The 23,408-nt window shown below is 39.9% G+C and overlaps 1 protein-coding gene, 1 long non-coding RNA gene and 1 pseudogene across 8 annotated transcripts in view; 1 reads left to right on the top strand and 2 right to left on the bottom strand.

The window, feature by feature from the left end:
* The window catches only part of NCAM1 (neural cell adhesion molecule 1), a 313,081-nt gene extending 292,567 nt beyond the window's left edge, over positions 1 to 20,514 (bottom strand). For 5 of the 7 annotated variants that reach the window (XM_025355124.1, XM_025355125.1, XM_025355127.1 and 2 more), the window contains exon 1: positions 20,059 to 20,514. In XM_025355124.1, coding sequence (XP_025210909.1) covers positions 20,059 to 20,110 — 52 coding nt within the window. In that variant the 5' untranslated portion in view covers positions 20,111 to 20,514. The remainder of the gene's footprint in view (positions 1 to 20,058) is intronic. The other 2 variants (XM_025355123.1, XM_025355126.1) reach the window with 1 other exon arrangement.
* Positions 4,013 to 4,078, bottom strand: LOC112607456 (annotated as a pseudogene).
* On the top strand, positions 18,233 to 22,460 carry LOC112605560. Its single transcript, XR_003115523.1, has 3 exons — positions 18,233 to 18,483; positions 20,247 to 20,356; positions 20,872 to 22,460. It is a non-coding gene; the product is annotated as an uncharacterized LOC112605560 (long non-coding RNA).
* Positions 22,461 to 23,408: the final 948 nt, after the last annotated feature.

The following is a 23,408-nucleotide window of genomic DNA, read 5'->3' as shown; positions in this document are numbered from 1 at the left end:
TATCTAATTAATATTTTATTTAAGACCACTGAGAAGGACATTTCACATGACAAGAAATACATCTTAAATCCATCTTAGCCTTGCTTTAAAATGCGACCATATGTATTATATACAGCTTTATGATGATTGGGACAAAACCCAAACACCTTTCTTCTGCAGTTCATGAAGGAAAGATTATAAAATACTGGGAAACATCATTTCGTTTTTTTTTTTTTTCTATGCACAGAGAATGAATGATAAGCCTTAAGCTATCAAAATGGTGGAGACAAAGGGAAGAGATTGACAATCAATGCATACAAGATAAGATAGTACTGTAGTAATATGGTAAAGCTATTAGGTATGTGAAAGGGGTGATTCTCCTCTACATTCTCTTATCCTGAGTAACAGCTCCCCAGAATAAAAGGGAAAATTTTCCCCAGTCAAAACACATAAATGGAAGACATAAATGTTTCCCCTCTCCTACCAGAAAGACAGAAACAGATGCTTCCAGGTGCTAGGCATTTTCCGTTTTGCCAGGGATAATCTTAGCATGCTCACATTCAGTAGTTCTTTGAGGAATATCCAAATAAAATTATTTTAGCTATTCTCATGAAGATGTTATACCCACCATCTAAAAGTTAGTAAGAATTAAGGATAAACATTAACAAATGCTAAGATTAAAATAAACCTGTACAGGGATAAAAGACTACATACTGGGTACAATGTACACTGCTCCAGTGACAGGTGCACCAAAATCTTAGAAATCACCACTAAAGAGCTTATCCATGTAACAAAAAAATCCCCGTACCCTCAAAACTATTGAAAAATAAATACATAAACCTTCATGGTTACAAACAAACAAACAGCTAACACAATTAAGGATCTCACATTACTAAAATGCCGAATCAAGGCTCAGCCATGTTGCAGTATGTATCAGTATTGCATTCCTTTTTATTTCCCAATAATATTGTATTGTATAAATATACCACATTTTTTGGTTCATTCATCAATTGACGGACATTTAGGTTTTTTCCACTTTTTGACTATTATGTCAATAATGTTCCACGAACATTAGCGTACATGTTTTTATACGGACATATGTTTTTGCTTCTCTTGGAAGAACAGAACTGCTGGTTCACATGGTAACTCTGTTTAAGAACTGCCAGACTTGTTTTCCAAAGAGGCTGCACCATTTCCATTCCCACCCGTAGTGTCTGAGGGTTCCAATTTTTCCACAACATTATTAACACTTGTGGTTATCTGTCTTTTTGATTCTAGCCATCCTAGCGGGTGTGAAGTGGTATCTTACTGTGGCTTTGATTTACAGTTCCCCTGATGGCTAATGATGTTGAGCATCTTTTGGCCATTTGTCCTTATGGGCCATTTGTATATGTTAGCTCTGAATTGTTCATAGATGCCCTTTATCAGGTCAGGGGAGTACTTTCTATTCCTTGTTTAATGAGTGTTTTCATCCTGAAGGAGTGTCGAATTTTGTCAAGTATGTTTTCTGAATTTAGAGGTGATCATGTGACGTTTGATACCAGCTGTTTTTGTTTTGCATACTTATGAAGTCTACACAATTCTAAAAATGTGTAATGCATTTCAGATTTTTATAAAAAGGTTCAAATGTAAATGAAGTATAAACCCTAAAAATTGTATCTGTTAAACAAAAATTATGGGAGGCCATTGTCTTAGACTGAGCTTCTGCACCCGATCCCAAGAGACCAGACCAAACCAAAATGGAGTCACTCTGGCTACATGCCATATAATCAAACTGAAACTTTAAAGAAGCAGATAGATCCCAAAACAGATTGGGTTTTCCTGAAAACAGGAGATTCCAGTCAACCTGAGTCAGTGCAATAAAGAAGTCTCCTCTGCTTTAACTAGAAAAAAAGTCACTGGAAGTAACCTGATGTTAACCAGTCTTTTTTTTTTTTTCTATAGTTGTTTCCATGTTCCCACTTTCCAAACCTACTGTTCTGCCACTGCTCAGTGGGAGCTCTCGTTCTATTTTGTTGAATGGAGGCTGCCCCAATTTATGAATCACAAACAAAAGACAATTAGATTTATAACTAAATTTGTTGTAATTTTGTCTTTTGACACGTCTATAATAAACATTTGGAGAAGTACATTAGTAATACTTTGCAAAAAATTTATTATGAAACCTATATAAGGACTTTTGAATGACAAAAATTATAGTTTTGTTGTTGTTATTGTTGTTGTTCTACCAGTCTAATTTTTTATGGTCCTACTTTTTCAGACTACTTCTTGACTACTTCTGTTCTTCAGAACAGCAACCCAAGCACACACTCAAAGTCTATGGACCACTGTACATAAGCCCAAATTAAACACAATTTCCATGTACTTGAGTATTACAGAAAGCAATTCAAATAAAATCAAAATGGTGTCATCAGAGGATCTGTGTTCAAGAGTCAAAATCCAACCAAATCCATACAAGAGTAAAGAGGATAAAAACAAGTAGTTTCATAGATAGTTAAATATATCTAAGCCAAATGGGTTTTAGGAAACCTGTATGAAACCTTTTAACTCAGTTAACTACTTTCTAGTATTTAACAAAATCATTTAAAAACAATAAGCTTTGTCTCCATGATTATACACAATCATTTTGTCAAAATATGTGAACACAGACAATGGCATATTTTCCCCCTTGTGAAATTCAAATCTACTTGGAAATGGCATATTCTGTGCAGAATTTTTCAAAAGATGCTTAAAATATGTAAAGTATATTAAACCAGTCCAAAGTAACAGACCTCCAAAATAATTAATGTACATTTTGAGGTTTTGGAAACTGTTCTGGCTAATGTGGCTGTTGCCAGCTAGAACTAGGAGATCAGGAAAAGCTTTCATGAAGAGTATTTTACCATAGAAGAGAAACATTATAAGTAGCTCATCTTACACAGTCTTATTAAAAGAAGGCCTCACTGATATTAAGAACATTTCTTCTGTTTATTCTCAATGTTTACATTCAACCACTGAATCTTAAAATACAATGAAGAAAAAACCATGCCATTATTACTAAGATAATGTCAAAAATATCATTTAAAATCAATTTGGGGGAAAATATCTTCCAGGCATTAACCAAATCACGTATCTCCTAAAAACAATAACACTTAAATACAATTTGCTTAATTTTGTGCTGTGTGTCCCCATCTCACCCCACTCCCAAAACCTAAGCTACTTATATTTAGATTTTTTGATTCATGTTTAATTCTCCCAAGATTTCCAATATGGCATATATTCTCAGAATTTCAATCTACCTCTTTTTGGATACATAACAAGGAGAAAATGCTTACAAAATTTTAGAGATGTGCAAGAACATAGACTATTGCATCGTAGAAAGATGAGTCACTTTCCTCTTCACCCCAACGTTCAGGATCCTTACACACTGGGACTGCACCACATGCAATGCAGTGGCCAAAAGGGACTCTTCTTCCACAAAACACTGCACTAATTCTCCAGTATTCAGCTTTTCCACTTGAATGGAATAAAAACCCTTTTCAGAACAACAATTACAATCCCCTCATTTTTTTTCTCAGGCGCACTATTGGACTTCTTAGTGCATGCACAATGCAAATAAGGCAAGCTTCCTTTCACAGAGTGATTAATATGCAAAGACAGCCTGCTTTTTTAGTAGGATGTGAAGAACCACCAACAAGCCTTTCTAAGCCCAGAGGTTTCTACAATTATTTCCACTGTTTATTTTTAAACAGAAGATTACACAATAACACCAAGCGCTGTAGCTCTAATTTGCCAATATTTTGTAAACAATGACAATTTAGATTTTTAAACCTTTTGTATCATATTTAAATCTATGGTCAACTATTGATTCCAATGTATTAACTTTTTTTTCCAAATCTCGGAAACTCATTTATATGGGACAAGACTCAAGCTATACTTTCTTATTAAGAAATTGCACTTCATTTTAAAACAGTGAATGATGATGTCTGGCATGAACTTTTGGAAAATGTGGTGATTTTTAAAATTTTTTATAAATTCCAAATGAAGACTAAGAAATGACATTTCTTTCATGGTAAAAAACAAAATCTGCTAGACAAATTCTAAAAGAGCTGTAATACTAGAAATTGCATTTTAATAGTAATCCATCTCACTTACATGTGCACTTATAAAGATTGCGAGTTTTCCAAATTGTTATTAAATTCATTATAAGACTGTTTTAATAGAAAATTTAACAAAATTTGTTCAATAAAACAATGCCACAAAGAAAATAATATCTTTGTAGAACAGATTAAACATATATGCACATTTAAGGAGCATTTCTAATCACATTATTTCCTAGGTGAATTTTTTTTTTTTTACCAAAGTTTCCAAGAAAAAAACAAACTTATCTGATATGGTTGTTAGGCCTTCCTTAATAAGGATTTCACTTGTCTCATTTTTGGTTTTGGACTGTCTCCATGCACAAAGTATCATTACACAATTGTAGTCACAGAATTACCTGACATTGGCACCTAATGTTTTCAGCAAAAAATCATCAAAAACTCAAACATTTTGCTCTGAATATAATTTTTTAAAACCAATGCATTAAACATCAAAATGCAACTTTGATTTTTCTGTTCTTTTTTTAAAAAACTTCTTTAGATACAGTTTTAAGATAAAATATTAGATATGGATAAGACTTACCCCATCAAATTGCATTTTAGCCAAAATATTTCAAAAATATATGTAGATCGATACCTATCATGGTCTACATCAAACCAATCTTCTCACCAACAGTCCCAAATCCCAAGACACGTGACTCTAAACAATCAATAATATCTACATACTTTCAGGTTGTATAGAATAGATATTAGCATCATTTCAAGAACATCAACAAGTCATTCAAGACATTTTTGTTTCCCTGTGAAGTTCCAGTGTCCAGCTAGTACAAGGCACTTAAGCACCTGGATTCTCCAGACAGCCGCAGACACACAACCAATCCCACCAAATTCATCTGTAGGTTTAAATTGTTTTCCTCCTTTGTACTTCTAAATTCTAAAAGTTCTCCTCTTTTGTACATTTAATAATTTTCAAGTACTAAAAATTTATAATTAAAAAAGTATTGATTTATTTGTTCTAGTCTATAACTAAATAAAAAGATGAAAGTGAAGATTAAACTCACAGCAGAAGATTAAACTCACATCATTTTAAATCTCTTATGTTGAGCAAGTTAAGAGTATATAATTATATATATATAATTTTATATTCACTTATCACAAACAAAAAGTCTAGTATTTAGAAATACATACATAAATTGTTAAAATAACTGTACATATTTATAATTTATGTTTTCTTAAAATATGTCCAATTATAAGTTTATTATTGTGACTAAATAACTTTAAGTGGGGTTTGTTTGTGAAAGTTATTCTGTTAATATTGCACAGGGCAGCAAAAATATGACTCAGTAATATATTGATTTACCTCCCAGTGACTTCAAAAGCATCTACTGTGACTATCTCTAGAACACCAAACAGTGAATGATTTTTCTGGTTTCCTATTTAGATACAAAACTACCCTTAAATACCTAAATCAATTATTGTGTGAAATGCTTATATTCTCAAAAATAACGCCTATGTCTAACTTGGCTAGAAAGGAATACAAATAATAAAAATATTCTTTTTATGAGAAGGAAGGCAGGCGAATGAACTGCCTTCATGACCAGTTATCTTAATTGAGTCTGACTGGTAATTTAAATTCTGATTCCAAAGCCAATTTAGTTCAAAATGACCTCAAATGGTAATCTAGGGCAGTTAACTGACTCACTTTCAATCCCTTATCTTCAAAGAAAATCACATAATGTTCCTTTTTTACTTCATTATGACAGATGGCTTTCTTTGATGAAATTTTTAAATTTTAAACATGTGATAAGTAACTTTCAGTTACATACACAAAAGGAAAAAAACTCTGAGAAAAGAGTAAATAACTCTTATTTATCATTTTCGGACATTTCAAGATTGTCTTTTGTGTCATTCAACAGGAATAAATATTACAAGTGTGAACAAAAACTTTCCGAACGTAGTCTAGAATTTTTCACAAAGCTACCGAATGGTATTCATCTTTTACCTCCAATTCCTAGACCAACTACATAGAACACGGGAATTATTTCATAAATACTGGATTAAGTCAATGTTTCTAGTGAACATTTAACTACTCAACAAGTCTGAGACATGGCCATTTGCCAATGTGTTCGTGAAATTGTTCCTGTTCTGATTTGCAAAATCACTGCCAAGTCCACGTCTTTCTATCTAAGAAATGTGGAATCTCAGGCCACCTTGGAATCTCTTGAGAATGCTTCAGTTCAGAAAAGTTTCCTTAAAACTATTTAAATTGTCAATCTCTTGAAGTTGTCTGAACATTCCTCTTTTTGGGTTTTTGCCTTTGATGCACCCCTAGAGCATGTCCCTTTTCCTTTAAGAACTGCAAGCTTCTTTCAGTCTCAACGATTCTATCCTAAAACATGCAAGATAAAAGATTTCAAAAAAGATTTTAAAAGTCTGCTTTGGACTTTAGCAATTAGAAACCCTGAAGGAGACAGGTCATCAGTGGGTTCTGAGTCTGCTCCAAAATTAAAGCCAATAGAGACTCTCATACCACTCACTTCAAACACACACACACACACACACACAAACTGTAAGCTACAGGAAGGTGGCACCATATATCTCTTCTCCTATACTCCCCTCACCCCAGCAGAAGGCTCAATTTTTATTAATAGAGAGACTGAACCAGATGCACTTTGTCCTTGGGTACACCAGACTTTGTTGAGGACAGAAACACCCTACTGAAAATAGGAGAATTAAATGAAATCTACACTACAGAAGGAAAAATACCCCCAATCCATTTCTTCCTATTCAGCTTAGAGAAAAACAGTATTTGGACTTATATCCTGCCTGCTGCAAAATTTTGGATTCTCTTAAGTCAATCAGTCCAAAAGAAAATGTAAGTACTCATGAATATACATGGATGTCCCCCACCCAATGAACCAAGTTCCTGCACAGTCGTTCAGCATGACACCCCACACTGAGCCCCACAGTGCTTCAGGTCTCATTCTTTACTAATAGGCAGCCAGGGATCATTAGAATTTGAGGAGTTAAATGAAACAACATGAAACACAAAAAGAGATACTAGAGCAAACATAATAAAGAGGAATTCAGACAAAGAGACAAGAAGCAAGAGAAATGTTACGAACTTCTCAGCGATATGAAAGATACTGCATCAAGAAAGAAAAAGATGCTATGCTAGCTCTTCAGAGGCTTCTCTCCCTCACTTCTTCATTCTTCATGTTTCAAAGAATCAAGGTTGCCAGGTAAGTGACTTCCAGATTAATGAAGTGTCACCAATATGATCTTTAGCAGCAACCATTATTTAAATATACTAAATTTTATGGCTCCACCATTACAGTGAACTGACAGGTTTGATATTAACTCTATGCAAATGGAAAGGAGAATCTAGATAAACCACTTTTAATTGTTTAAATATTACTATTGTCAAAATCAAGATCTACTAGGCTTTGCTTTCACAGGAGGTAAAACAGCTCCAAATTTAAGCATGGCATTTCCAACTCAGTTGCAATTCACAGTGATCCTGAACTCTCAGAAAATGAAAAATAAATGGAAAATGTGATTCTCATTAGAATCAATACAAATACTTAAATCCAACACAAATTGCATATCCCTTCACTGTGAACTTTAGCAAAAAGAAAGGACATGGGAAAAAAATTACTGAGCTCACTATGTGCCAGACAGTTGTATAAACTACCTCATTTTGTCCTCACAATAACCCTATTAGTTGGGTATTATCCCCGATTCACAGAGAAATAAACTGATCATTGGAGATTAAATAACTGGCTCAAGGTCATGAAAAGCAGGAGAGTCACGGTTCGAAATGTAGATTTGATACCAAAGGTCCTCGGGGCACCCGGTGCAGTATGCATTGCCTCTGACACCAAAAGGAGATACTAAATTCAGAAAGAAAGATAATTTATAATTATGTACCCAAATCAAAGAGCTTTCATTGGATTTCCATCTTCTTATGCCCATGATAACAGGCCTTTAAGGCTGCTTAAAGTACACCTTTATGGTGTACTGTAAGTCCAATTCTCATATAGCAATTGCAGGTTAACTGGTGACTGGCAGCCTGTCATGTGAACAGAATGGACACTCAAACTGAAAATGAATAAAAGAACATCAGAAAAGTAATCAATCACTGATGTGCTGATCTGATAAAAACAACACATCCAATTTGTGACATGCAGAACAAGCTTCAAAAAGATTTTGCTATAGAAACATTTTTTAAAGGTCTAGAAATAAATGTTTGAATACCACGGGCAATGAGGTAAGAAGACAAAACTGAATCTAAAAATAATCAACTCATATGATAAATGAAGTCACTGGGGAAAACCCCTAACTTTATTCATTTCCTCTGGCATAAAATTATCCTGCTGTCCTTTGCAAAGGTTGCTCATCACCTCTCCCCTCCCTCTGGCTCTTTTCCGTGGTGATGCATAGTTCAATGTGCCCAGGAACCTTCATGATGAAGCCATCACCCAAACTAGCAGCCCTCCTTTCCTTCTTTCTTTGCCAAGCATCCTGGACATCAGCTCTTCCTCAGTATTTGACTCTAAGTAAAGAACTTGAATTTCACCAGTCAACTGAAATCCCTCTGACATCACCACTCTCCTCTGACACAAATCCCAAGTTTCTACTTAATTCTCACCTTCTTTATACTTTTAACCACCCTTAGTACTGCTGCCCTTGTTTTTACTGCACTATTTGTTTTGCAAAGCAATATGTGCTCATTATCAAAAACTCAGACAACATAAATAGTGATTTACCTTCTTCCAGTCTTGATTATAGAGTGAGTGAAAGAGGTGCTTTTTGACAAGATTGGGATTATACCTATATATACTATTTGTTTCCAACTTTTTTTCACTTCACTTGATTGTACTTTTCTAACCTAGGCTTTCGTACCACTAAGCTCTGGTTCTCTTCATTTGTTCACTATCACCTTCTGAATTATAGGCAAGATATCATTCTGTGTGCTATAGAAATAGTGCCACATAAATACCTGTGGGTGTGATAAAAACCCTGCAAAGTACTGACCGTAACTCATGGTGTTTTTCTCTCCACTGAACATATAAAAATATAGATTAGATTACTACCATCTTTGAGTCTTCTTGGGGGCTTTCCTCCAGTCACCTCCCAAACATGGAACACACATACTTACCTCATCCACCCTTCCTCTCAGCGGGGCTAAATTCTTCCTTCAAAGTCTCCTTCAACTCTCACCTAACGTGTGAATTCTCTGTGTTTATTTCATTCCCTCAAGTTTATAACTTTAAAGAGCTTTCTCCCTCTCTGTCATCTACCATTTGCGATCTATCATCCACCCTTGCTTGTTGCTTTATCATTTCTAACATCTCAGCTATGCCCCTTTTATCCTTATCCAAGATCATTACAAGTGTGTCTTTCCAAAATTATCTGCTTTAGAAAATATATCACAGTTGGGTTTCTTCAATCTAACAAGCACCTATGGCAGTACATAAAATTTGATTTTTATGTAATTTTTCAGTTACATGTCTACTAATAAAATGTACAGCTGTAACTACCCCCTGGTTCCCAGGCAATATTTATCCTGACTCTGAAACATTAAGTGCCTCATATTTTGGCTGTAGATGCTACCTGGTGTTCCCAGTTATCTTTTCATTCCCAGACAGTGAGCTCTGTAAGGTTAAGGTACCACATTTAGGGCACCGTGGTGTGCACCTTCAGTCCCAGCTACTCAGGAGGCTGAGGCAGGAGCTCAGGAATTTGAGACCATTCTGGGCAACAGTGAAATACCATTTCAAAAAAAGATATAACATTTAGAGTTTGATTTGTTTTGTTTTTTCACACCCTGTTGTTAACTGATTGCTTGGATGCTCAATACTTAATTTTGCTGTCATTTCTTCCTTCCCTCCCTCACAACCCATTCAGTTTCTATTCTATACCTTCTGATGTACTCTCACTCCATTACAGACTGCTTTACCCTCTCTTTGATCCTACATTCTTCCTTCGACAACAGTAGCTTCCAAACTCTTTTGACCTGAGCCAAAAGAATGTATTTTCCATCACAACCAAGTTACATATTACACACACACACACACACACAGAGAGAGAGAGAAAGAGAGAAAATTTGAAGTACTCAAAGCAATACTTACCCTTACATAAAACACACTCTTTTTCCACTTCTCCTTCACTCGTTCTCCCTCTCCTTCCTCCCCTTTTTCCTTCCTCCCTTCCTTCTTTCTTGTTTAATGTATATGGAAGCCCAATAAATAGATTTCATCATCCATAGTTTGAAAAATACTGACCTACAGGTTAAGGTATTAGGAGGTCCAAACTTTTTCTAAAACCTAACCTCTGAACTTCTCTATCATATTTAGAGTACCATGATTATTTAATTTCCTTGAGTTTGTAACTTCAAAGATCTTTCTCCCTCTCAGTCATCTACCATTTGGGATCTATCATCTACCCTTGGTTGCTTTGTTATTTCTAACATCTCAGCTATGCCCCTTTTATCCTTATTCAAAATCATTACAAGTGTATCTTTCCAAAATTACCTGCTTTAGAAAACATATCGTAGTTGGGTTTCTTTAATCAAACAAGCACCTCTAGCAGTACATAAAATTTGATTTTTATTTAATTTTTCAGCAACATGTCTACTAATAAAATGTATAAAATGTACAGCTGTGAAATATTTCATTTGCAATACATTTCCCATATATTATCTTATTTTGTTATTATATTCAAATGAGGAAGTAACAGTTCAAAGAGGTTACATAACTGATATAAATTCACTTGGCTAGTTAGTAGCAGAGCAACTTCTTGAACCCACATCTTTTGAATCTAAACCCAATGGTATCCTTTCCCCACATACAAGTGCTCCTACTAATTAAGCAAGATACCTTCATTGGACTTCACTGACCTCCCTTCTCCTAGTATCATCTAGTTGATGTTTCACGCAGCAATAAAAACCCTTTCGTTAGCCCTTCATTTTGTCCAACCACCATAGTGGATGCTATATAAAACCAGAATTCCCTTTAAGTGCTGCAGTGAACTCTATCAATTTGTTCCACTTAACTCTCTGCTAATTCCCAGCTAGTCCCAAACACACAGCCTGGCGCAGCACACGTTCAGTTGCTATTGTTGACTATACTCTTAAACATGTACATACTTTTACTTCCTCTATCATCTCCAGCAGGACCCCTCTCCTTTCTCTGACATTTAAGATTTAAATATGACTTGCCCCAAGATCCAACCTTTAACTGCTCTTCAGTAGAAATTCTTTGGCCAGATCCATCTTACCGTATAGGAAAACAGGCCCTCTCTCCCTATTTATCTTCATATCTGTGGAGGTCCAGGTCAAGTTCTAGCTTTTCTGTACCTTTTCCCCCCAGACATTAAAACCTAGACGTGATTTTTGCCTTTCAATTTTCCCAGTTATTACCTGCCTGCTTCATTTGGGCACTTATTGATATAATATCTTTCATGATTTCTTCACAACTTGAACTAAATAAAAGTACTTCCTCTCCAACCACCTGAAAGGGTCAGTATAGTAACCTTAAATTTATTGTTTTTCCTCTCAGCCTCTAGCACAGAACTTTGCACATCATATTCAGAGTACTGTACACCTTTTTAAACAAACATTTCTTTTTTTTTTTTTTTTTTTTTGAGACAGAGTCTCGCTCTGCCGCCCAGGCTGGAGTGCAGTGGCCGGATGATCTCGGCTCACTGCAAGCTCCGCCTCCCGGGTTCACGCCATTCTCCTGCCTCAGCCTCCCGAGTAGCTGAGACTACAAGCGCCCGCCACCTCGCCCGGCTAGTTTTTTGTATTTTTTTTTAGTAGAGACGGGGTTTCACCGTGTTAGCCAGGATGGTCTCGATCTCCTGACCTCGTGATCCGCTCGCCTCGGCCTCCCAAAGTGCTGGGATTACAGGCTTGAGCCACCGCGCCCGGCCTAAACAAACATTTCAAATAAAATCTGACCATGGGGAACTTTTTTAAAGCACATAATGAGTACATACTTCATATCTGCTTTATGTATGTGGTTTTATTTCAGCTCACCAAGACCCACAATGGAAGTGTCATTAACCCCATTTTACAGATGGGGAAACAGGCTCAAATGACAGCAACTTGCAGAATGGCAGGACGGTTCCTTCAGACCACAGCTCTGAATAGTGCTCTTCCTCCCCATCACTCCTCCCACACTTTGGTCAGACTCAGTCCAGAAGCCACAGGAACTCCTGTTTGCTTCGCACGTATTCAGATGCTATATATATTCAAATTATCCTTGCCTTAGAAAAGGATACAATTCAGACAACCAATGCAAGTTACAGTCCCAGCTCCACCTGCGTAAGTCACTTAACCTTTCTCAGTCTCAGTTTCCATTTAAAGACTTACAATCTGGACTTGCAGAATTTTTTTCTCCTTATCTCTGGCTACTCCTCCCCACTACTCTCACACTGTTCCCCATGTACAACCGGATTCATGTCTCAACCACTGCTCAGGCTGTCTGCTCTGCCCAGATCACCCTTTCTTCCTGCTCCATCTAATGAAAGCAACTCTTCCCCAAGCCCGGCTCGAGGGAGTCCCAGGCAGAATTAATTGCTTCCTTTCTTGTGGTCCAACAGCATTTACTTCGTGCCTCTATTTATAAGTATAGTATGTCTCTCTCCTCTCCTTCCAGGTGGTAAGCTCTATAAAGGCAGATGTATATTTTCCTGGACTTTATAACGTGAAACTCTACACAATTCCTGAAGCTGTCCAACCTTCTCCAGACTTCACAAAGATTTGTTGAATTAAGGAATTCAGGAATGTTTGCTGTAATTCAACATTTGTTGAATTAAGTAGTCAATCAATCATGCCCTAAAATGAGAATACCATCTGTTCTTCCTATTTCACAGTTGTTTAAATGTTACATCCTCACCTCCCCAACCACCCAATCCCCCTTGATAATCTCTCATCCTGGGTTTTTCTTGGATTTTAATCTGAATATGTAATTATAAATTTGTGTGTTACTTTTTAATGTCTATATTTCTCTGTACTACTAGACTGGAAACTCCATGAAAACAGGGACGATGTATGTCTAGTTCACCACTGTATTCCCAGCACCCAGGACCGAGCACGTACTCAGTCAATATTTACTAAATAATTAGTGTGAAGATTAAATGCATATCAAAGTGTTTTGTAAACCATAACGTGATGATTAAGATGTAATTATTGGTATTATATATCCAGTTTATCTCCTTTTAGATAGCTACGACAAAATCTTCAGTCTCCTCTCCAATATCATATGCCTTTAGCTGGCAAAACTACTTCTTGCCCTGCCAATCGGGCACTTATGTCTCACTCATTTGAATAATAATGGCAATTGCTTTATTTTCTTCTAGTTAGTAATTTACAAGAATATTGGCAGTGACAAATATCAAATCAGCTCAGATCTCATTTAAGATTTTCTGTCAAATAAAAGTGAAATACTTCTTTCTAAAAACGACTTTGTGATTCTAAGATATGATTGTAATCTTCAAAGCACTACACAAACAAACTCTATGAGGTCCACGTTTAATAAACTGGAACAATTAGTTTATATTCCCAAGCAATGAGTCCAAGTGGACCAAAGGATAGTTGCTAAAGCAGGGCCAGAAGTTTTCAGGGTTCCTCAATTGCATGGACTCCTTCCAAGGCTCTGGGGGACCGGGACTTGGCAATGTGTTCTCATGGTCATGTATTCAACTAAACTTTGCAAAAGCAAGAGAGTTTTGTATTTTCCTTAAAGAAGGCCCTCAAAATTGTATACCCTTCAGGCCCCACAAAACCTAGATCCACCCTTGTGCAGAGTTTTCAACCTTATAATCAGGCCATTTTTTTCTCTGAAGTATTCAAAACCAACATGGAATTGCAGACATATTTAGTGACCAACTTTTTAAGCCTAGTTCTAATCTCTGAAGGAGTCATGTTTTCATAAAATTCTTTTTAAAATCCTTCTAAAAGGAGGGCACTATGTCTAAATAATTATTTTTTCCAGATCCATATATATCCCTCTTCCTCATTAATGAACACTGTTTACATGCACTGAATTCCTAAGATCTCTAAAATATTTATAACTCTAACAAGTAGGCATTACTAATTTTCCAATCTCACGGAAGAGGAAACTGAAACTTGGACGAGTTAAATCATTTGTCCAAGATCAGACAGCTGGTAAGGGATATGTCTGGGGTTTCAATCCAGGGTTATCTACCTCTCTTAATCTCTAGTCTCTACTACTCCCAAGGTTCCCTGACAGCAGAAATTATGTCATCTCACTCCTTTTAATTCCCCACAGAGCAGAAGATAAAAAGCTGGCACTCAATAAACATATTTGATCAACTATTGAAGAGAATACCTAATGTAACACAATCTCAAATACTGTGACATTACTACGAATATTCTTAAATGATGAGGTAATCAGATACCAAAGGAGGAGATTAATGTACAACAAAAGGCATTTTACACCTTATCTCAGGAATGACGCCAAATAGAAAACGGAAGATCAGCTGTTACCGGGGTTTGCAGCTACAAATCAAGAAGTCCTCAGAGTACAAAGTGGAACATAGGTAACACAGAAGCATTTTAAATCATATCAGCCATGCAATCTTTGAATTCAAGAAAATGTTACATATATTTGGAAGAAAAAAGAACGCATAATGGGTTTATTACAATCTATTTTTCAAAAGCACACATACACAAGATATACCAAATGGCCTATCCTTTTAGTGCAGTCCTCTTGGAGTCTCCGATTGCTTAGAAGCTAAATTAATACTGCAGGAAAGGAAAAGTGTGTCTACCCAACTGAAAATCCGTTAACTCAGTGGCTGGATGTAGACACGGCCTGAGAACGTTTTAAATGTAATGTATTGAAACTGCCTGAAAGGACGCCATTTGGCACCCAGACCAACATCAAAAGGCAATGCTCCTAATGAGCATCTGCAGCTGAGAGACAGTATTTCAACAACATGAAATGAAAGGGCATAATGGCACCACTGCCAATGCCAAATAATTTACATCCCTTTACATCAGCAAATGGTTTTAAGGTTTGACCCCAAGAGTTAATAACAAAAGAGGCTAGAGGTAACAGGACTATGACCTTCAGATTGACTTCTGTATTCTATTATCCTACCGTAAGTAGTAAGCATATCTACCCGTATTGGCAAAAATAGTTTCACTACAATGTTTTCAAATAGTAAAAACTCTGGAGCTCATAGAAACCTAATCATTAGGATTCAGAGAGGTCTCGGACATTTCCTCCTTCCTAAGAGGCCATCTCTTACAGTATTGCTCAGAGGCATTGAATATATTATGAAACGTATCAAATTTTCTTCTTCCGAATTTTACTTAGAATTCTTTCTTTTTAACCAAAGGAATTTTCACCTTAGAGATTTTTATTAAAAGCTCAAATGACCTCATTTTACGCAGCCACGTGATTAATGTTTTCAATTTTGTGTAGTTTGTAACCCAGTTTTAAGATTAGTAAAATGCTCCCTGTAATGTGATGTCATTTCTTTTAAAGTTCCAGATGTTCCTTAGTCTCCTCTATGTTACAACTGCTAAACTGAAAAATGATCAATTATGGAATTTACATTAAAATATTTATCTTGACACCAGAAAACATGTGTGTGCTCAAAAACACAATGCTGAACTGGTACAGGAGAGCCTTTATAAAATGTCTTTGTCTCCTCCCAGTCTATGACTCTTCCTGCAGACTGATGGGGGCAGGTGCGATCCCTTCTCTCCCCAGCCTGCCAATTGGTTCTGCTCTCCATCACAAGCTCAAGATCCTAAGGGAAAGTGCAACCCGTTCTTTAGCAACAGGTACTCAATCATTTATTTTACACTAAGTCAGAAAGGACTGTCTGTAAAATGTCTTTGGAAGTCTGCCAGTAGTATTGAAGCCACTTTCAGTCTGGACAGCAGCCACAGTTCCTTAATACTAACGAAAAAATATGAGAAATTTATCAAACTCATACTTAACAGAGGCTTCGTCGCCTTGAAAAATTAAGTGGTCGCATCAGAAATTCCAGAGTCCATATTTTAAGCAGTGTAAAGTTTACAAAATGCTCTCTATAATTTGAGAAACTGGGTTCTGTAGTGAACAAACACATGTCTAAAGATTAGCTTTTGAGTGACAAAATGGTGCTTTTTTGAAAGGCAATTAAGACATTGTTCCTTGTAACAGAAAATACGGATATAGGTTACTTCCGTTAAATTACATATTACCTATCTGAGGAATTCAATTAATGATAAATGGATTCCAAACAGAAGCACTGTTCAAAACTTGAAATTTGGGGGTGCTACAGACTAATTTCTCCTTATTGCTGCCTTCAGTAAACACCCACATCCCTTACAAATAGCACACCCACACCATTTTTTTTTTTTAAGTTTTGATGTGGGATTGTTTTTCTTTGCAATTACTATCTTAATTCTTGAACTATCAAACTCAAGAAACCAGTCACCAGTTAAATCAACATATTCTTAGTTTAATAAATTATCATAGTAAGACTTACAGGAACCTCCTTTACTAAACAAGAATGTGTCCTGCTATTTTCTGATATTCCAATTTTTTAAAAAAAAATCTTAGATAAAGGTATTTGGAAGGCAGTTATCAGGTTCGATAATTTAGGGAAAGAAGGAAGGAGTTCATAAAGAATTAGCTTAGGCAAACAATTTGAGAGTAATGAAAGCTTAGCTAGGTTAGCAGATCTTTAAGACCTTTATAGAGGGAATAGTAACTCAAAAACTTACATAAATCACAGCCCACATGTCTACAATGTCTGGATTATATTCCCTGTTTTTAATAACTCTGTTGGATTTTAAACAAATTATCAGTTATTAATATTTTTAAATATGCTAGTATTTATTGAAAGAAAATAATCTTTCTAGGGTTTGGTTAGAGTTATGAAAGGTTTTCCACATTTTTATACAGCTTTTATTACACTCAGTGAAATTCTGTTTAAAAACACACATTCTCAATCTTAAAATGAAAATCAACAAAAATATATGGCTCACTATAACTGTGCTCATAGTAAACTTTGTGGAAGCGCACCTTAATTTGCTTAGTCAGAGATATTATGTATACTACTTGATTTCAATGTTAGCTTTTGTAAAGTAGCTCTTTGTTCTTAACCGGTGTTATCTTCTTAGAAACCCAGTCCTATCCATTCCTTGACTCTTGCAAGTTTAACTGACACAAAACTAAAATTATCAAGTAAACATGTGATTTAACCATCCCAGATCGTTCAAGCAAACAATTCTTCAAAACATCCAAAATTTATACTAGAGTAAACTCAAATTTACTATGCAATTGCACAACCTTTCATTGCATTTCTAAAGAGCAGAGGACATCAAAAGAGGAGGGGGCAGCCCATCGGACTCACTTGATATATTAACGTTAGCTTGCCTTATATGTAAATTTTCATATGCACAGAGCGGAGCACATAAACTCAGTTACCACTGCCCTGGACATGCTACATTTGAGTCCAAAAAAAAAAAAAATCCTCAGATATATATACATATGTATATATACTTGTGTGTTATATTTTCATTTTCATTCTGACCCTTTGACTTGAATTCTTTGATTTTCTTTTAAATATATGGTACAAAAGACATTTTAATGGGAAATTATTTCTCTTTAGAAAACCATTCGACTTCTTTCTTTTGTTAAGCAACCTTGTATGTGTTTCACGTTCTGCCTTCTTCCCATTCTAAAGGTACCAGGCCAGGAAAGAGGTCGCTTTCATTCCAGGGAACACTGGTCAGAATGCCTCCCCTGCCTGGGCCTCCACGAATATCCCAGTGGGAATTCCTGGGCCTGCAACTTCCACGGGATCCAAATACTAATGACTGTACCCATCACGATGATGGAAAGGACCGCCAGGCGATCCCCCAAAAGGCCCACCAAAGATCCGGGTTCCATTGTCACGCTCCCACCTGGGAGCGAGGAGGTCTCAAAAACACCCCCTCCCCCCCCCCCCCCCCCCGTGCGGACAGGTCGTGTCGCAGCACCTACGGGACTGCGGAAAGGGGCATAGCCGGGGTGGCCCCCGCCCAGGTGGCAGCGCGGAGACCCAGCGCCAGGCAGACTAGGCTTGGTCCCCAACCCTCCGGGCCCTACCACGGCCCCGCCCCGCCGCCAGTAGCGCCCCCAGCCAGCGGCCGGCCGGTCAGCGCACGCGCGTCGGTGTGCCTGCCAGGGTGCCCTCCCCGGCGACGCGCTCAGGCTCGGATTCCGCGGCGCGAGAGTGAGCGCTGGCGGGGGCGGTGGGATGCTCCAAGTCGGCAAGAAAGAGGCGAGAGTGGGCGAGCACGGGCGGCCGGACCAGGAGCACTCCAGGTGACTACCTAGTCTCCATTTTATTTCCTCAGAAACTGCCGGGCAGGCTGGGGACCGGCCGCAGGGCGGGGTTTCTCCCGGCGGTGACTGAGCGAGACCGTTAGGCTGGAGCACCAGGAGACTGTCCTGGCAGCTCCTGGCCGCCACCCGCGCCGCAATAAAAGCCTCTCGCGGCTTCCCGCCCAGCCAGCCTCGCGCTGATTGGTCGCCATGGGAGGGAGCCGAGTTGGCTGGAGGCGGCGGCCAAGCGCTGCTCCTGTGCCGCCCGCGAAGGGGGCTCACTGGGTGCTCCCTGACCCGCCCCTTGCGCTCCCCAGCCCGCCCCGTGCGCTCCCCAACCCGCCTCGTGCGCTCCCCAACCCGGGCTCGGCAGTCCAGAGAAGGTACAACGGCACCTGGCAGCGGCAACCTCGACACACAGCCCCTCCGCCCGGCTTTCCTCAGTCGCTTCCCAGCACACGCCCCCCCGCCCAGAATGTCCGCCCAACCCACCCAGCTCTCTGCGGCCCCTGCTTTTCTTCCTCCCCTCCCGTCCATCACAGCCAAAGCGCAAATCCTTGGGTGGAGGTGGGGGGATGACAGCTGGAGGGGAGGGTGGGCACGCACAGAAGAATTTTCCAGGGAGGCCGGGATGGAAATAGCCAAAATGAAATGCACCTCCCTCCCCGCTGCCGAGGTTCTCTGGGCGGCGGCGCAACCCCCGCCACCCGCGGCAGCATCGCTACTGTCTTCCTCCCAGCTCCCTATTGTTCACACTTTGCCAGGATCCAGAACCTCGCCCAAAGAAAGGAGACAGGGCGAGGTGTTTCGGGCGGCTACCTGCCATTCTTCTCCCGCCCCGTGCAACACTGGGCACGCGGCGCGTGTAAAGGCACACGCGCGCACACACGCGCGCACACACCAGGCAGACCCGATCACGCCCTCCTCGCCCTCCGCCCCTCCGCACTTCCTCCTGTCAAAACGCGGCGCTCGACCCTCCCATCCTTCAGTGCTCGCGGCCGAGGGTAGGCTTTGCAACTAACCAGCAATTTGGCAAATGAAAAACTAACGTCATATCGACTGGGGTGCAACAACGGCCACATAGCCCTGCTATTCTGCCCATTTCGCCCCATTTTGCAAACCGTTATTCGGCTGGGGCGGGGGAGGCAAAGCAGCGATCCTGACTTTATTAGACCCGGGGATATAACGATCTGGGGCGGCTGCCCTAGCCTTATTGTTCACTCTTCCCGGAGCCGGGGCTGACAAGCCCCTTCCCCCTCGGAATCCGAGCCCGTGCAGCGGCACCACCCGAGCCGCGATGTCCCCCGCCCCGCCGCCCGCCTTTGAGGAAGGAGCGCTGCCCATCACCAGCGCGGCCGCTGAGCCCCCAGGAGCCGACCGGCTCTGCTCCCACCGCCGCAGGCGCACAAAGTGGGAAGGGCGGACGCGCCAGAGGGGCGCCGGGCGCTGGCGGCGCGGGTAGGCAGCTCCCGTGCAGCGCAGCCCGGGAGGGAGCGGGGTTCGGCTGGGCAGCAAGGGCGACGCGCTCCTTTCACAGCTAAACGCAAATGACCAGCCTTAGCAGTCCACGTAAAACCACCCAAAATAATAGCGTTCCTCCTAGGAGTAGTTGGAAGGGGTAATTAGCAAACCAGATTGAGAATAAAAAAAAAATGTACCTGCCGTTCCCAGGAAAAACAAAGTCCAGATGAGATCCTTAGTTTGCAGCATTGTAATCTGCTGGCTGGGAGGGATGTTCTTGCCGCGGTAAATTCTGTGCCCCCTCCCTTGCAGCGAGTGTGGACGGCGGCAGAGCGACAGACTTAGGGGCAGACAATTGCCAGGCTGAGTATGATTATTTTTGCAGAATTGTTTCCTGCCAGCGGCAGCCGAGCTGCGTTCACGCGCTGATCGGAGAATGAGTGACAGTCCCAGCCTCAGCACACTCGCAACTCGGAGATCCTTGCGCTGGCCCGGGTTCGTTTTGATGGAACTGGGATGGGAGCGAGGAGCGGTGGGGGGGCGGGGGTGAGAACCTCACTGTGTCCTTCCACCACGCCGGCCACAAATAGTGCCGAACATCAAGGAGGTAAGAGAGACAGGGAAGGCAGATGCGGAAGCCTGCAAAACGCGGCCTGGAGTTTTCGGGGGAGCCGGGCTCTTTCACACGCAGTCTCCCAGGGAGAGCTGGGATTTCTTTTCACACTTCTCCCCTACGCCTTCGCAGGCGCTCCTGCCACCCAGCCTTCCTTAATCAGCAGTTTGCATATTTTGATAACTAATAAATAATAGAAGAAAATTTTAGATTTAAAGTTATCAAATCCCTCCATTTCGATTATAAGATTCTTGCAACACAAGGATAGCCCAGGACTTAATTTTAAGTGCGGGAAATTAGAACTTTGGAGAGGGATGGAGGTTGCCGTTGCTGGGTGTTGTTTTGATATTGTTTGTTTGTTTGTTTTATCCTGACTGTGAAGTTTGCTGTCCCACAGGGAGACATACAACACCCTTCAGCAGATCCCCTGGGAAGGAGGTGGGAAGAGACTTGAGTTAGAAGAAAACTCAGATGTTTGGAAGGGATTTCCAGAAATAACCCAAAGAAAATGTTTTCCTGTTTATATAAATTCTGAAATCTGTGGTCTCTTTATTAAAATAGCCAGGGCTTTTATATAGATATTATGATACAGAAGCAACATTAAATAATATTTTCTTACATGGGGACATGACCTTAATTCTTAAAGATATTAATGTAGAATATTACTGAGGTACCAACACTACTGAGGTACCAACACAATAGGCTTTAATTAAAATTCCAGCTGTGTTTTCAAAAGTAGGGGGTGGAGAGAGCAGGGTGAAAAGAAACATGTCTCAGCACCTGAAGGCTTGGGTGTGTAAGGAACTAATGTGAGGAAGGTGTTCTAGATGTCAGGTTAACCTATTAGCCTAGAACACAGAAACCCTCTAACAGAGGAAGTCTGCATAAGTTCAAAGGCACTAAAGCACTAATATTACCGGGTACGCCCTTTTTCTTCAAAGGTCGGCCTCCCCACTCCTGTAGCAGATTTTTTGTTTTTTGTTTTGTTTTGTTTTTGTTTTGTTTTTTTGAGAGGGAGCCTCGCTCTCTCGCCCAGGATGGAGTGCAGTGGCGCCATCTCTGCTCACTGTAACTTCCGTTCGGGTTCAAGCCATTCTCCTGCCTCAGCCTCCTGAGTAGCTGGGACTACAGGCGGGTGCCATCACATCCAGCTAATTTTTGTATTTTTAGTAGAGACAGTGTTTCACCATGTTGGTCAGGCTTGTCTCGAACTCCTGACCTCATTATCTGCCCGCCTCAGCCTCCTAAAGTGCTGTGATTACAGGCGTGAGCTACCGCGCCCAGCCCCTGTAGCAGTTTTTAAAAGTCCATCCTCTGCTGGCAGACCATCCATCCTCCCTTACTGGACAGGCCCTATCTCTTCCCCGCTTTCCTCCTCTATAATAGACCAAGTGGGCCACACCAGTACAGTGTAATTAGAGGGGACCCCTGAAAAGTGTTTCTTCCCCCAAGTAAATCTTCCACAACGTTTACTTTGGGCTATTTCTTTCATACCAAGTATAAACAATTCAAAAAAACAGAAAAGTAGAACTAAAAATAACCCCAAATCCCACGGATTCCAGAGATACTCATAGATTTTGTCTTCTGTATGTGCATATGATTTTTATAATTGACATATTATAGTAGCAATTCGAATCCTGCTATTTTTGCCTAATATTAGTATAAGCATTTATTCCTCTGGATCATTAAAAAGCTTTTCTAGATATTTTTATAGCTATGTAATATTTCTTCATATGGATGATTTTGCAATGGTTTCCCCATTTTTGGATACTTGTATTGTTTGTGGAGTTTGATAATATAAATAATGCTTTTTTGAACATCTTTCAACAAATATTTGTGGAGCAACCACTGGGTTTAGCCCTGTGCTGGATGCAGTGAATTATATATGTCTTTTTTTAATGGTTGCTGTACTTACGCGTCTTTAATTTCAGACTTCTGCTTCTAACATCTAAAATCACCACATTAAATATTACAGATTTATGTAAATGAATGTTATCAGACTCTTTCCTTTAAAAAGAGGTTTTGATAGTGAGGAAAGATAGAGAGAACAGGCAGGGGATGGAGTGGAGAGAGTGAAGGTTGGGGCCCCCAAAATAAAAATTTTTCCAGTTTTGCCCCTAAGAGTAAGAGACACATCCTTCCCTGCAAACCTCCCTCCTTATAGTCCATGTCAGTAGAATTAAAAGACTCCTCACTATTTTTCTCCCCAGATGTCCCTATTTTTAGCTTTTTAGTGTAGACAAGTGTGGAAATCCAATCTCACTTCAGCATGACTGAATTTCTTTTTCTTCCCCTCTCTCTCTCCAGCCCCTCCCTACCCCTACCCCATGTGGTTGTTGATCTCTGTTGTAATGATTCATTCTAGAATGCTGCCCCAGTCATTCCAGTCCACACTCCCGGTTTCTCTCCCAAGTTCTTTTAACAGGTTGTGTCACTTGTCTCCAATTCTGTGTATCTCTGCTGGTCAGTGCCTACATCTGTAAGCTCTGTATTATGTTCAATCCCTCCCTGATCCTCATTTTAAAATGGGACAAAACTGTGACTCTCACTGGACCTCTCTCCCCAGAGAGAGGCCCGGGCTGTCAGGCACACATTAATGAACATCTACAAAGTGAACATCCATGGGATTGAGGCAAAGGAAGGAGACTCCAGACTGTGCGTTAGAGAGAAAATTATTTAGAGAGGAAGCAGAGAAAGGTCTAAGAAGACAGCCACAGCAAGGAGGCCATGATAACTCTGGATGGGGTGACAAGGCCTAATTAAGAAAGCGACAGTGGGGTGGCCGGGCGCGGTGGCTCATGCCTGTAATCCCAGCACTTTAGGAGGTCGAGGTGGGTGGATCACAAGGTCAGGAGTTCAAGACCAGCCTGGCCAATATGGTGAACCCTTGTCTCTGCTAAAAATACAGAAAAATTAGCCGGGCCTGGTGGCACG

Source organism: Theropithecus gelada, chromosome 14 (genome assembly GCF_003255815.1).
Source record: "Theropithecus gelada isolate Dixy chromosome 14, Tgel_1.0, whole genome shotgun sequence".
NCBI classification, from domain to species: Eukaryota; Metazoa; Chordata; class Mammalia; order Primates; family Cercopithecidae; genus Theropithecus; species Theropithecus gelada.
Note: the sequence above shows the minus strand (reverse complement) of the source record. Positions and strands in the feature narration are given on the sequence as shown.